The sequence below is a fragment of the Marmota monax genome, unplaced genomic scaffold (assembly GCF_021218885.2).
Source record: "Marmota monax isolate L192 unplaced genomic scaffold, Marmota_monax_Labrador192_F-V1.1 WCK01_AAM20220418_F8-fsc00025, whole genome shotgun sequence".
NCBI classification, from domain to species: Eukaryota; Metazoa; Chordata; class Mammalia; order Rodentia; family Sciuridae; genus Marmota; species Marmota monax.
The window spans coordinates 4,502,708-4,516,715 of NW_026691950.1; the positions used below are offsets into that span (position 1 = coordinate 4,502,708).

At 37.1% G+C, this 14,008-nt stretch overlaps 1 protein-coding gene across 2 annotated transcripts in view; it reads left to right on the forward strand.

Annotated features, from left to right (window-relative positions):
- Grxcr1 (glutaredoxin and cysteine rich domain containing 1) overlaps positions 1–14,008 on the forward strand; it is a 106,526-nt gene that overhangs the window by 58,505 nt on the left and 34,013 nt on the right. Inside the window, exon 2 of one of the 2 annotated variants that reach the window (XR_009226674.1) lies at positions 5,128–5,235. Coding sequence is in view for 1 of the 2 variants with exons in the window: in XM_046445462.2 (XP_046301418.1) it covers positions 5,128–5,370 (243 nt within the window). In the remaining variant the exon portion in view is untranslated. Of the gene's footprint in view, positions 1–5,127; positions 5,371–14,008 lie in introns of those variants that run through there. The other variant, XM_046445462.2, reaches the window with a different exon arrangement.

Below are 14,008 nucleotides of genomic sequence, written 5' to 3' on the forward strand. Positions count from 1 at the left end.
CCTCTTCCGGAGAACTGGGCCAGGCTGAAGTGGGAATAACCCACTGGGTTTGCTGAACCTGCTCTGCTCTGCTCCTCTGTGAGGGACTTGTGGGGACTAATTCTTGGCCTGAATTCCAGGGGCAGTTCCAGTAAGGGCAAAGCCTTCAAAATTGTCTTAGATGATTGGGTGACGGAAGGACTTACTGTTTCACAGGGGCCATCATTGCAGGGTGAAGGCAGACTGAGGACATAGGTCAGCTTTTGGTACCTTTATTCTCATTTTTAGCAATTTCCATCCTAATCCATGTGTGTTTGCTGCAGGTTGTTGTGAGGCTTCCAGGCCTCCCTGATTCATCTTTTTAATCAACCGAGAAGAGGAAATGGTCTGCCTTTATCACCCTCTCGGTGGCTCTCTGAGAAGCAGCAGGCTGCAATCCCAGTTCTCTGGCTGCTCACCTGCTTCCACCCCTCATTACACTATTCCCATGGTAACCCCCAGGAAGCCAGAAGAGGAAAGGCGAGCCATCCAGAAGCTATTTTTAGATTTCTGGCCAGATGCTTTGACAAATCTGTTGAGGGAAAGAAAATGGAACAAATGTAGAAGAGGATTTTTTTTTCCTCCCAAGAAGACAATATCTTTTAAAATTCATATTATAAAACTGGAAAAGATCTAGAGGAATCATCTGATCTACCTCTACCTCTAGGAAAACCTACTTCACACCATATAAAAAATGTACAATAAGATATTTTTTAGGACATTATATTGGATACCCCATTTAATACACAGCCATACTTTCTATGCTACCTTTGCCCCACATTCAATATGGTTCTTAGGCAAGGGGGTGAGCGATGAGACTGAGTATGATTGCACAAAAATGTGGACTCACAACTCTGGGCAAATCATTTATTTAGACTGTGATTCTTCCAGCACTATCTAGGGCTTTGCAGTGCACATTGTGTGCAACTACATATGCTGGCCCTTCTCCATTCATCTTTTTTGAAATGTAAACCTCATTCAGTGCAGCCTCTGTCATCCTCCATAGAAACCTTTAGGAATTTCCCGTTGTTCTAGATCTTTAAAGTCTCGATCACATACAACATGATATTGACCCTGCATATCTGTCTAGGCTAATTTAGTACATTTTTTTTCTATTTTTTTTCCTCTCTGTTTCAGGAAATGACCTTTGAAGAATTTCAGAGAAGCTACCTTCTTCCCATGGTCTCTAGTTAATTTCTGTGACTCTTTCCTGTGCTTCCAATCTGAACTCAAAAAACCCTTTCTTGTCTTCTAAGATAAGAAGAGACAGCACTGCTGCAAAATGTTCTAATTATACATTTCTTTTATGGTACTTAACAGTTTATAATTCCATACTTATGTAATTGTTCAGTTTATTATTATTTTATACTCTGAGCTTCATGTTGATAAGGAACTATATTATTTGCACATTATTATATACCTATTGCCCAGCACTGTGTTTGGCAAATAAATTTGCTGAATGAATGACTAGGCATTATTTTATTTTGTTTTCTTAAGTATTGTTTTTAGTTGTAGTTGGACACAATACCTTTATTTTATTTATTTATTTTTATGTGGTGCTGAGGATCAAACCCAGCATCTCGCATGTGCTAGGTGAGCGCTCTACTGCTGAGCCACAACCCTAGCCCATAGGCATTATTTTAAATGGACATAAATCCACTTTGTCTTTCAAGCTATGTAATCATAACATAGTTCTTCAAAATGTAATGCATCTAGTTCAATGTCCTTTCATGATACAAGAATCTCAATAAAATAGAATTAAGAAAGAAAATTCTTCACCATTAACAAAGGCCACTCATGAAAAGCTCACAGCTAGCCTCCTGATAGGTAAGATCTGTACATGGCAAGATTGTCTAGTCTCACCATTTCTACTCAAGCATTTCTGGAAGTCCTAGCTAGAGCATTTAAGTAAGAATAAAAAAAGAAGGTGAAGGAGAAGTAAATTGTAGAGGAAGAAGAAGTAAAACGATCTCAACAGGATCAGATGAAGGAGAACACCCATGCTCTTCCACAAACTGCCAGGTCCCCATTGAGCCCGGTGCTTCACTTACTTGTGACTGTGAGCATGGAGAAGAGCCAGGGACGCTGAGGGTGTTTGGTTGCTTCCTCTTAAAATTAGTGCTTCTTAATCTAAGCAGAGTAAGAATCCATCTTTGTGTCATCAGTTATCTTGGTCTTTTCCACAGACTTATTTTTGTTCAAGTTTGAACTGCAAAATCTCATGGTGTGAAGTTTAGTATTTTTCTGTATTGAGCACCACCATCTTTCAAGCCCCTACAATGGCTGTTTTCATAGTCTCTCTTACTTAATCTTCTCAGAAACCCTGTTAGGTTGCTTTTGTTATTATCACATTTTCAAATGAGGAGTTCATGTGCTTCCTTTAGTTCCTGTGCTTCTTCTTCTTCTTCTTCTTTTTTTAGAAAGAGAGAGAGAGGTAACTTTTTAATATTTATTTTTCAGTTTTCGTCGGACACAACATCTTTGTATGTGGTGCTGAGGATCGAACCCGGGCCGCACGCATGCCAGGAGAGCGCGCTACCGCTTGAGCCACATCCCCAGCCCCCTGTGCTTCTTCTTTAGAAGAACAGATGGCTGGGGACGGAGCCTAGGTTTATCTGATTTTCAAGCCCATGCTCTCTAGTGGAAATAGATTGGCAGTTTATGCCATGCTATAGTTTGGATCCAGAATGTAATCCAAAGGCCCATGTGTTAATGTTTCATTCTCCAAGGGGGCAGTAGAGAGAGGTGGTAAAATCTTTAAAAGTAGGGCCTGATAAGAGGTCTTGAGGTCATTGGGAGCATGTCCTTCTTGCTGTCTTTTGCTTCTTGGCCAAGAAGTGAGTTTTCTTCCACTACATACTTCTGCCATGATCTGCTGCTTTGCCACATACTCAAATAAATGGGGCCATACAATCATGAACTGAAACCTCCAAAATTGTTAGCCAAAATAAGCCTTTTCTCTTTCATAAGTTGATTATCTCAAGTATTTTGTTATAGTAATGGAAAAGAGGACATTTATTGGTCCAATTGGTCTTTTAAAACATTTTTAATTAGGTATAACCATTCAGAAATCAGAACATTTCCTACAGAAATCTAGATTTTAATTTCTATATAAAATAAATCATGTCTAACCACATGGGGGTCACATGTATGCAAGCCAACAATTGCCTGAAGCTGTATAATGTTTGTCTCTTATGGATGCCATTTTCCTGTCTGTCCCTAATTTCTCTATTAGTCCTGACCTGCTTTTGTATTTGTGACACCTGTTTAGCCCCTACAGGTCTCTGGGTTTTTAACTTAACATCTATATTCTGTTGAGGGAAGAAATGATTCTTACATCTTGAATAGATTTTATTGTTAGAGAAAAAAAAAAACCTGTTCTTTTTTCTCCACAAAGTAGAGATCATTGTATTGACATCTTCATAACATTAGATGTTCTTAGTTCCGTGCATTTGTATCTATCTTAGCAGATGATATGATTTCTTTAAATACAAAGTAGTGATGGTTAATGTGGCTGGTTTGGTATTTAGCTGTGTGAAATGATTTCTGATCAAGGTTTTGACTTCATGGGGATATCGCAAATTATATGGCTATATTTTTCTTATTTTTTTAAGAAAATGGTTTTATTACTAATTTTTAGTTCCATACAGTTTACAAATGCACTTTACTTTGATAATACAACTTTGCAACCAGCAAAGCAGTTGAACTAACACCCATAAATACAGCTGGAGAGACAATTAACATTCACTAGTATTTCTCTACCTAAACTACTCTTTTAATGTCATTATTTAAAATAAAATTCCAAATAGACTACATAATACACATGGGCAAAAAGGCAATTCAGTGGATATCTTGAAACACTAAATGTATAATAAACAGCATATTATCAACATTTACACGATTCACATCAAAATGATGATATCCTAAAGTGCATTCCTTTTGAAGGATAGATTTATCAATAAAATACCTCATATCTTTTAATACTCTGGTATTTTAATACTTCTCATAGAATGCAGGAAAATTAAATGTAGGTCTGGCCATCAGCCTAATAAAGGGTCTTTTCCTATTACCTTTTATTAATAAAATAATCACAATTAGGTCACAAACAGGCAAATTTTTAATTACATGATTTGAGGTTTAGGATGGAAACTTTAAAAAATTACTTTGATATACAACATAGTTACACGACACACTATAAGGCTACATTTTTAACAACCACAGCACTGTGGATTCTCAAGTATTTCTTGGCCTCAGGGTATAGTTATATCCTATTCAGTCTCTTTCAGTAAGCCCGTGATAAGGACAAACAGGAGCTTTCCTGCTGGCATTGCCCCAGTATGGCCCCATAGCTCACTCTAGCAGTGCTGTGGAGTTTCCCAGGCCAGCAGAAACTGATTCCTGATTCAGCAGGAAACAGAGATTCTTCCATAAGGCACTATTTGCCTTAGTTTTGAATGTTGCTTTCCTCCACTTTCTTGATGTCTGAATTCTTTTTTGTTTGTTTTGTTTAGGTACCTGGCTGCAACTCTGGGCTCACTTCTGTTGGCTTCTGTGCACTCCCTTTCTGGTCCATTCCTTGAGGCAGAGACTGCACCTTGCAGCCCCGACACTCAATAGAGCACATTTACCTGTACTGTGCTACCTTACCTTATGAGGGAGCTCTTATTATTCTCAGGAAAGCCTGGCTCAAAAGACAATGAAAATTCACTAAGTTGATATGCAAAAGAATTTCCAACTGGTTAAAACTTCTAAACTTTCCTATTCAGTATACTTTGCATTTAAGGCACAGATATAGAAATTGCTAGAAAACATCAGAAATAATTCAGCCATTCCTTATTTCACCATGTTGCATCTTGTTTGAGACTTTGCCAATCTTCAGATAGGACATTACTTGAAAGGAAAGAAATTATATTGTGTCATTTAAATGATAGTAGTCCTATCTCAATTACAAATGTTCCAACTTAAAAAAAAAACAAGTCTTTATAAATAAGGTACCCATTTAACTTTTATTGCATGTTGTTTGTATAATACACTTGCTAATTGTCTGATGATAATAAGATGTGGGAAAGTAAAAGAAATGTGTTTACACTGCAATTTTTTCCCCTTCAGCAACCATCAACTGACCTAGAATTTGACCGCGTAGTGATTTATACCACTTGTCTTCGAGTGGTGAGGACAACCTTCGAGAGATGTGAACTGGTTAGAAAGATCTTCCAAAACCATCGAGTAAAATTTGAAGAGAAAAACATAGCTCTGAATGGTGAATATGGAAAAGAGTTAGATGAAAGGTGCCGGCGAGTTTCGGAAGCTCCGTCCCTCCCTGTGGTGTTCATTGATGGCAATTATCTCGGGGTAAGTACTCAGCCAAGGAAGAGATCCTTTGTCATAGACCCCAAACAGTGCTGAGAGAAATATGTAAGCTTATCTAACAAGATGACTTGCAACATAACTACCGGGACACTTGATATTTTTTGAAGCTCTAACCAAAGGGATTGAAGCATTTATTTCTGTCCCAAATGATGTGCTGCTACCGTGCTCAGCCTTACAAAAGCACAGTGACATAAAATCAGCATGAAATTGCATTTTTGAATACATTTTTTAAATGTTCAGGTTACTTGAATTTTGCAATGTGAAGATTGATGTGGTATAAAACTACCTTTTCTTTCATTACAAATAAGAAAAATGAGAGGCTTATGCATTTGTGTTCTCTTAATACCCTATTATCAAACACCCAGTTTCTTTCCCAATGAACCTGAGATGACAATCTTGAAATGAGATAGATAGGAAATGGAGCCTGGGATTTGAATTTTATCTGCTTGTTTATTATCAAAATAATAATTTTTTAAAAATAAATTATTATTGAAATAATAAATCATTAAAATTATTCTTGGTTTTTGTAGTGCAGTGTGAAACATAAATTCAGGCTTGCAGTAAGCAGAGAGAACTCTCAGAGCAGGCAACAAAATATGTCCAACTCATTTCTCTTTGAATAATACTGTTAAGTGTAATTAACCCCATGGATCTGTGAGCATGCTTGGGTAAGAAGCCCAAGGCAAGGGCTTGGGGAAGTGCGGTCTGGAAAAGGAGACAGCACCAAGGGACACCAGCACCCACTGAGAGCTGCATCAGATGACATGATCCTTTATCATAGAACGGAGACTGTGAAGGGTACTTGCACCTTGGTTTTGTCTAGCTTCTGACTTTAACCTTTAGCTTTCCAGAGGAGATGGAGAAATCCAGAGCAGGAGAGGATTGTGTTTTGTTTCAGGGAATGTGTGTTCTCATATCTCATCTACAGCCATACCTGTTAGAGGCAGCCCTTCATCTTATGGAAAGATAAATGCCAAGCAGCTGTGATTCCATAGTGAGGACATTAAGCACTCTTATTTTAACCAAAGGGCATCAGCTACATTTTGGAGTACAGTAATTTTGATTTGAAGTATTGATCCTGTTTTTAGTGTATTTCAATATATACCCTTAGGCTACAGGAAACCATAATAATAGTGATAAAAACTAATGATAATAATAATAATAATAACACTATTCTGTACCCTTGTGTTTCCACCAGTTATCTTATCTAATCCTCAGGATAACTTGGACAGCATACTGGTTAAGAGGGGAACACTGGTATTGGGTAGGCAGCCTTATTAAAATTCCTGTTCTGATATTTAACTTGTGACTGCTTGTTGGTTTCCTCATTTACAAAATGAGAATAATAATAGAGCTTATCTCACAGGCTGATGGGTAAGGATTTTATGAGATAGTACATATAAGTACTTAGTTTCTATGCTTGTTTAACAAATTGTGTTTTCAAGAAATACTAATGATAATCCTTGTTTTGCAAAAGAAAAAATTAATTTCTCTGCTTCAAGTGACAAAGCTGGCCAAGAGGCAGGGCCATGACACAATGTTAGATTTGACATTCCAAACCCCTGCTTTCTGGAACATCATCTGGAGGAAAAGGGTTTTTGACTCTTTGATGATTCTGTCTTAATGCTCCCAGTAGGCTAGGCACTAATTGGGTGCCCAAATAAGGCTGTGTTGACAGGATGGGTGAATTATGCTGCATTGCTTTCTCATGTTCTTTCCTTCCCCTCCTGACTCATTCATAAAGAAAGGATCTGATAAACTCAATTACATCAGGGAGAATATAACTTACCAGGGCTATAGGCATTCATCTTTCAACTCAGGAAAAATTCTGACAGGATAAGATATTTCTCATTGGATTTGTAGGAAACCTCACACACAGGTTGACCCCACCCTATAGACTGCTCTTGACCATGCCTGTTCCCATCCAGAACCCTCAGACTTCCTTCCTTCCTTCTTCTGAGACACTGTAACAGGCTGTAATGCCTGTCCTGCTCTTTCAGCTGGGGAGATGGAAGGACACTGCAGTGGACCAATGAGGTCGGGCACATGTTCCCCTCTCAATTGCCTTTTCTCTGTGATCACTTTATTTGCACACTTAGTAAACTTAGGGTGAAAGTGTCATGCAGGTGCAACCTCCCTGATAATGCAATTTGAATCCAATGCTCCAAACCTGGAAAGAGTCCAGAAACAGATGTTTTTTTGTTCTCCTTTTAGTTTTGTGTTACTGCTAAACCTACAATTCAAAATGGCAAATGATAACTTAAGATATAATAAAAAATGACTTATAAAACATACCTCCCCTTCAACTACAACAGCCCCATTATTGAAATCCCAGTGTTCAGTTGTCAAGGAATCCAGTGCTGGCATTGTGGAGCCTTTTTCCTGCTGCTCATGCATCTGAAATGGAAGGATGCCCTCTGCTGGGTTTTGGCATGTGGTGAAACATGGCTTTTAGGAAACTAAAGTGATGTTGGTAATTTCCCTAACATTTGTGATGTTTTCAACAGTCACATGAAGCTATTTGATTGAGTTTACATTTAGATGGGTGAGAAAATTCGAGATGTGTGAATCATCTAGACAATAGTTTTCTTTAGAAAATGAAGTGAATAGATAGAAACAGAATGAGCGGCACCTGGAAGCAGAGGCAAGGGACACCTGGAGGGGATTGGGACAGCAGGAGAACATTTTGCACCTCCTACTGTTCTTGCTACTCACCCCAGGAGTCTGGCGCTGGAGGAAGCCAGTTATCTTCCTCCAAGTGAAGACAAGGAGTTTAATGAGAAAGAACAGAAGAACTGACAAGGAAGCGAAGCTCGTTTTCCTGACTCCCGTCCTCCACCAAACTTAAAACTAAAGATGGGAACAGTCAAAGGAAAGGAATTGCTTTAGAAGACAAATCAACACTGCCTTGCAATGCTGCAATGTGGGGAGAGAGGAATTCAGGTTGGAATGGGCTTAGATCCACTGTTCTGTTGTTTTGGCATCGGAAAATATTTCCACAAAAAGATCCAATAGTTTAGACAAAAGTTCTTAGAAATTGTATTAGGAAATAGGTCAGAAATGATGATGTGTCTGGACCAACCACAGAAGTCTACAGTGGAAATCCATGAAAACTTCATTGGATGGAGCTATAAACAGAAAGTACTTAAGTGGAGTGTCTGGTATCAGTGAGTCATAGAAGGACCATTGATAAGTGTCTTATACTAGCTGATATTGTGACTGTGATATTTCCCCATCTATTTAAAGTACTGTATTGTTCCATTGAAGAAAGAAGGTAATTATTATTGAGCATAACTAATTTATGGACTAGAAATAGAGTCTAGCCCATTTCTAAGGACTACTCACAAAACTTTTCAGCTGAGATGGATCCCCAAGGCAGCTCCTGCCTGCATCAAGAAGCATCGACCAGCTCCAGAGACTCACTGCCTTGGCTGTGACTCACACCAGCAGAAAGGGCTATTTGTTCTCTGCCCTTCCCAATACTCAACTCTATTCCTAAATATAAGTAAGTTTACTAAATAAGCCCCACGCTTAACATGAGAGAATCTGGAAAATATGCTTTTTGGTTTTCTAGCCTCTGAAGTACAATAAGAACTTCTGGAACAAAACTGGATTGATTACTGAGTGAGCCAAATCACAGCATCTGCCAGATATGCTGTTTTCATTTATTATTTTAAAAGCAACTTTATTGGGTTTAGACTTGTACCCATTCAAGGACACAATCCAGTCTTGTCTAGTGGCAACACCTATAGTCCTCACACTGGAGCTAAGGCAGGAGGATCACCTGAGCAGAGGAGTTTGAGACCAGCCTGGGAAATATAGTGAGACCCTGTCTCCAACAACAAAAAGTATATAATTCAACAAGTTTTGACAAATGTGTATACTCATGAACCTACTACTTCATTCAGAATGTACAGTCATGTGCCACTTAATGATGTTTAACGACAGACCACATATACCATGATGGTCCTATAAGGTTATAAGGAAGCTAAAAATGTTCTATCACATGGTGATCTCATAACATTGTGGTATAACATACTCCCTACCTCATTTTGGTGATGCTGGTGTAAACAGACCTACTTGATTATCATATGTTTTAAAATAATTTTGTTTTGGTGTGCCTAAATTTCACAGGATTCTTGAATATTATCTTTGTGTTTTTTTCCTTTTTTTTTTTTGGTCAAATTTGGAAACTTTTCAGCTATTATTTTTTTCAAACATCTCATCTCCTCCTTTTTCTCTTCTTCCTCAAGGGCTCCATTTATGTGAGGATAGGCTGCTGGAGTTTGTTCCATAGCACAATTCATTTCATTCTGTGTAGTTTCTATTATTATATCTCCTCAGTCCCTGATCTTATCTTCTATAACGTCTAATATTCTGTTAATCCCAGCAGTATATTATTTTTTATCTCAGACATGGTAATTTTATCTTTATAAGTTCGATTTTTAAAAATAGACTCAATTTTTTAAGAAGTAATTTTAAGTTCATAGCAAAATTGAGCAGAAGTTATAGAGATTTCTCATGTAACTTGGATCACATGTATAGCTTCCTCCATCATCCACACCCCCCAACAAATGATACATCCATTAAACTGATGAACCTACATTGACTCATCATTATTACCCAAAGACCATAATTTACCTGATGGTTTACTTTTGACATTGTACATTCTAAGAATTTGGATAAACTTATAGTGATAAGGATTGTGAGCACAGCTTGGGGGTAGAACACCTACCTAACATGCAAAAGGTCCTGGATTTGATCCCCAACACTGCAAAAAAAATTGCATATGCCATTAAAAACTTATAATAACATGTCTACCATTATAGTACCATTCAGGGTACTATACTAAAAAAATCATGTACTATCTAAAAAATCATGCTTCCACTATAAGAAACTACTGATCTTTTTACTATCTCCATAGTTTTGCCTTTTCCAGAATGGTGTATAAGTTGAAATAAACAGTACATAGATTCTAGATTAGCTTTTTGAAATTCAGTAATGTGCATTTTAGTTTCCTCCATGTCTTTTCATGGCTGGATAGCTCATTTCTTTTTAATGCTGAGAAATATTTTATTGTCTAGAAGTGCCAAAGTTTATTTGTGCATTTGCCAACTGAAGGGCATCTTGGTTGCTTCTACAATTTGGTAATAATGAATAAATCTCTAGTAAATAGAAAATGAATGTAAAGGTTATTATAAACATAAATTTTCAACTCTTTTGGGTAAATACCAAGGAGTACTGTGTTGGCTTGATTTTCATCATTATGACAAAATATCTGGGAATAACAGCTCAAAGGAAGAAAAGTTTATTTAGGCTCATAGTTTCGGAGATTTCAGTTCACAGTCGGCTCATTCCATTGCTTTCAGCTGGTGGTGAGACAGAATATCATGGTGGAGAGGATGTTGTGGTATTGAGATGCTCACCTCATGCAGCCAGGAAGCAGAGAGAGAGAGAGAGAGAGCAAGAGAAAGGGCTGGGGATCAGAAACATACTCCCTTGTCTAGTAATTCTAATATCTGTGCTAATTCTAGTATGATTTAATTGATTGATACTTTTCCTCATTATAAGTCACATTCTTCTACTTCTATTCCTTGTATTAATTAGCTTCACATAACTAGGATGAAATGCCTGAGGCACTAACTTCTAAAAAGAAAGATTTATTTAGCTCATACTTTTGAAGGCTTGAATATATGGCATCAGCATCAGCTTAATTCTGGTGATTGTGGCAGATGGAGGCACATCATGGCAAGACTGCATGTGGAAGTGGAGCAGTCATACCTTGAACCTGGACAGAGAGAGTCTGGGAGACACTGCAGTTCTATAATCCCCTTTGAAGGCACACCCACATTACCTAAGGTCTAGGCTCCACCTCTTAAAGATCCACAGCACCTCCTGGTACCATCACCATAGGAAACAAAATTTACATTTGGATGTTTAGGGGAATTCAGATTACACTCAAATCACAACAGCCTCTTGGTCATTTTGAATGGATGTCACATGTTGTGAATCTTGTGAATTGGTCCCGATTCTTTTTCCTGGAGCAATATAAATAGAAAGTGTTTCTTTGTTCTAATAACTAACTTTTTTTTTTTTTACAAGAATATTGACATGTTTTCTACGTGGTTCCCTAAACTCTAACTCCATGGTGTTTTGAACCTCCACATCTTAATTATTCTCTACTATCGTCTTTAATAGCATCCAGAGCCAATCTCCCTGAAAATGGTTTCCATCCCTCCTATAAAGGAGCCCAGATTGACTTTAAATAGCTATGCCATACATTTGATCAAATGAATCTGGGACAAGTCAAAATTTTCATGTAACTTTCACATGAATTGTTTTTCAAGATAGATTCCATATCTTCACGGTTTTGGGATATATTTTACTACACTTTTTCCAAGTTTTTTTTCCCTCATGTGTGTGTTGTTACTGTGCAGTGATTAAGGCCTCAAGGATCAAGTTTCTTTCTGGTGCTGGTATCATTTCTTAGATCAGGAAGCTAATGACTAATCAAATGTCTCAAACTTCATCACCAAAGAAAAGTAGCATAGACTTGAACAAACCATGGTTAAGGTTTAAGATTTAGCGGTATTTGTTAGTTTTTGTTATATAACAAACTACTCAAATCTTAGTGGCTGAAAACAGTTGTTTCAATAGGTTGCAATGTTGGTGGAATTTGGCTGCTCTCTGTAGTCTCCTGGTGGCTTGGCCAGAGCTGAATGACATATTATGACTTCAGTTACATATCTTGAGATTGACACCTTAGGTTTTTCTCTAAGTCTCTTCTTGAGCAGAATGTCTGGGACATGTTAAATGGTGGTTAAGGGGTTTGAAAGAGGCAAACCACAATGCTCAAGCACATTTCAAGACGATGCTTGTATCATATTTGCTTTTCCCCATTGATTAGAGCAGGTCACATAGTGAAGTCCAGATTCAAGATGGAAATAGACCCCATGTGTTGATGAGAGGCACACTAACATCAAGCCATAGGGGTGCTCATACAATTCCTGTAACGATCTAATAAAGTGCAGGATTTTGATATTATCTAATCCTGGTTTTTGCCTATGTTAAATGGGAGCTCACAGATCTGAAGCCTTTTCATTTTGGAGGATTGTATATTTTTGATTGACCAAAGTCAGTTAAATGCTTTAATACCTCATCAGCCCATGAAATGTTTGTGGGACAGTTTGGCATTGAAAGCCCAGTTTTCCCCTTCAAATTTCCACTAACAGCACACCATCATCTTGTTCCTTTAGTAATTTTCCAGCATAAAAAACAGTATTTTGTGATACCTTGGGTCCATTGATCATATCTTTACCTGCAGTGTCACAGATTTACTTGTCATCTTTTCCCTCGAGTCTTAAGGCTCATAGAAGAAATGCAGAAATACTATGGCTACAATTTCCTTATCTCATATTTTGGAAGCTGCTGTTAATTCAATGACATGAAAAGTCAATAGCAGTAACTTCTTTATGTACAATTCAATTTTCACTCCTGAAACTCAGAGTCAATTAAAGAGAGAGAACTTTTGAGGCGTGCAGACACTAAATATTCCAAGGAATAGTTTCCTCCACATAGTTTGTATTACAAACTAATGCAAAAGAGTCTATATTATGTCTATATCATTTCAAAGGTTTAAATCTTTTATCATATTAGATCAAGACTTGCCATTCTTAGTTTCACCTGCCAGATACTTGTAAATTGTCTAGTAGGTTCATTATTTTAAAATTTGTATAATAAGTCAAAATTTAAGTCTTATAGTTGGTCCTCTGGACCTAAACACTAAGAAAAGTATAAAGCAGTTGTGTCTATTGCAACTTGACCACAAATTTAATTACCTACAATTTACCTGTATCTCAACTTACTAAGTCATTAATCATTCTCAATCTGATTGAGGAGAAAATGTATTTGTGTATACTTAATGTTTTCTTATTTGGATTTAAATATTCTGTAAATATTTGAAAATGTCCTTTTTTAATCCTAGAAAATGAATAAAAAATAAATTAATGAATAAAAATAAAGTAAATGGAAGTTCATAGATTTTTTTGTGTGTACCAGGGATTGAACTCAGGGGTATTTTACCACTGAGTTATATCCCCAGCCATTTTATTTTGAGAGAGGTCTCACTAAGTTGCTTAGGGCATTGCTAAGTTGCTGAGACAGGCCTTGAACTTGCAATCATTCTGCTTTAGCTTTCTGAATTGCTGGGATTACAGGTTTGCACCACTTGGCCCTGCAATAGAAATTTTAAAAAGCATCCATTTTTAATAGAATTTAAAATCAGTATCTTCATAAAGAAAAGCTTTGGTTGGTAATGAACTCTGTTTATATTCTTATGAGCCTAGAGATTTAGTGTCTTCTCAGCCACCAGAGGGCTCTCACAATATAAGAAAATACATTAAATGTGTAAGAAAACACATGGAAATAGAAGAAATCATTTGTGATATATCTTTTGTAGAGCCCAATTAAAATTACATGTCTTAACCATGTAGATTACATGCAAAGTTTCAAATCCAGATTTCCTTTAAGAAAATTAAGAATTAAGAGGAGCAATTTTAAATTGATAATTCAAAAGTTTAAAAGAAATACAATAAATATTTTACTATTTTGTGCCTAATCT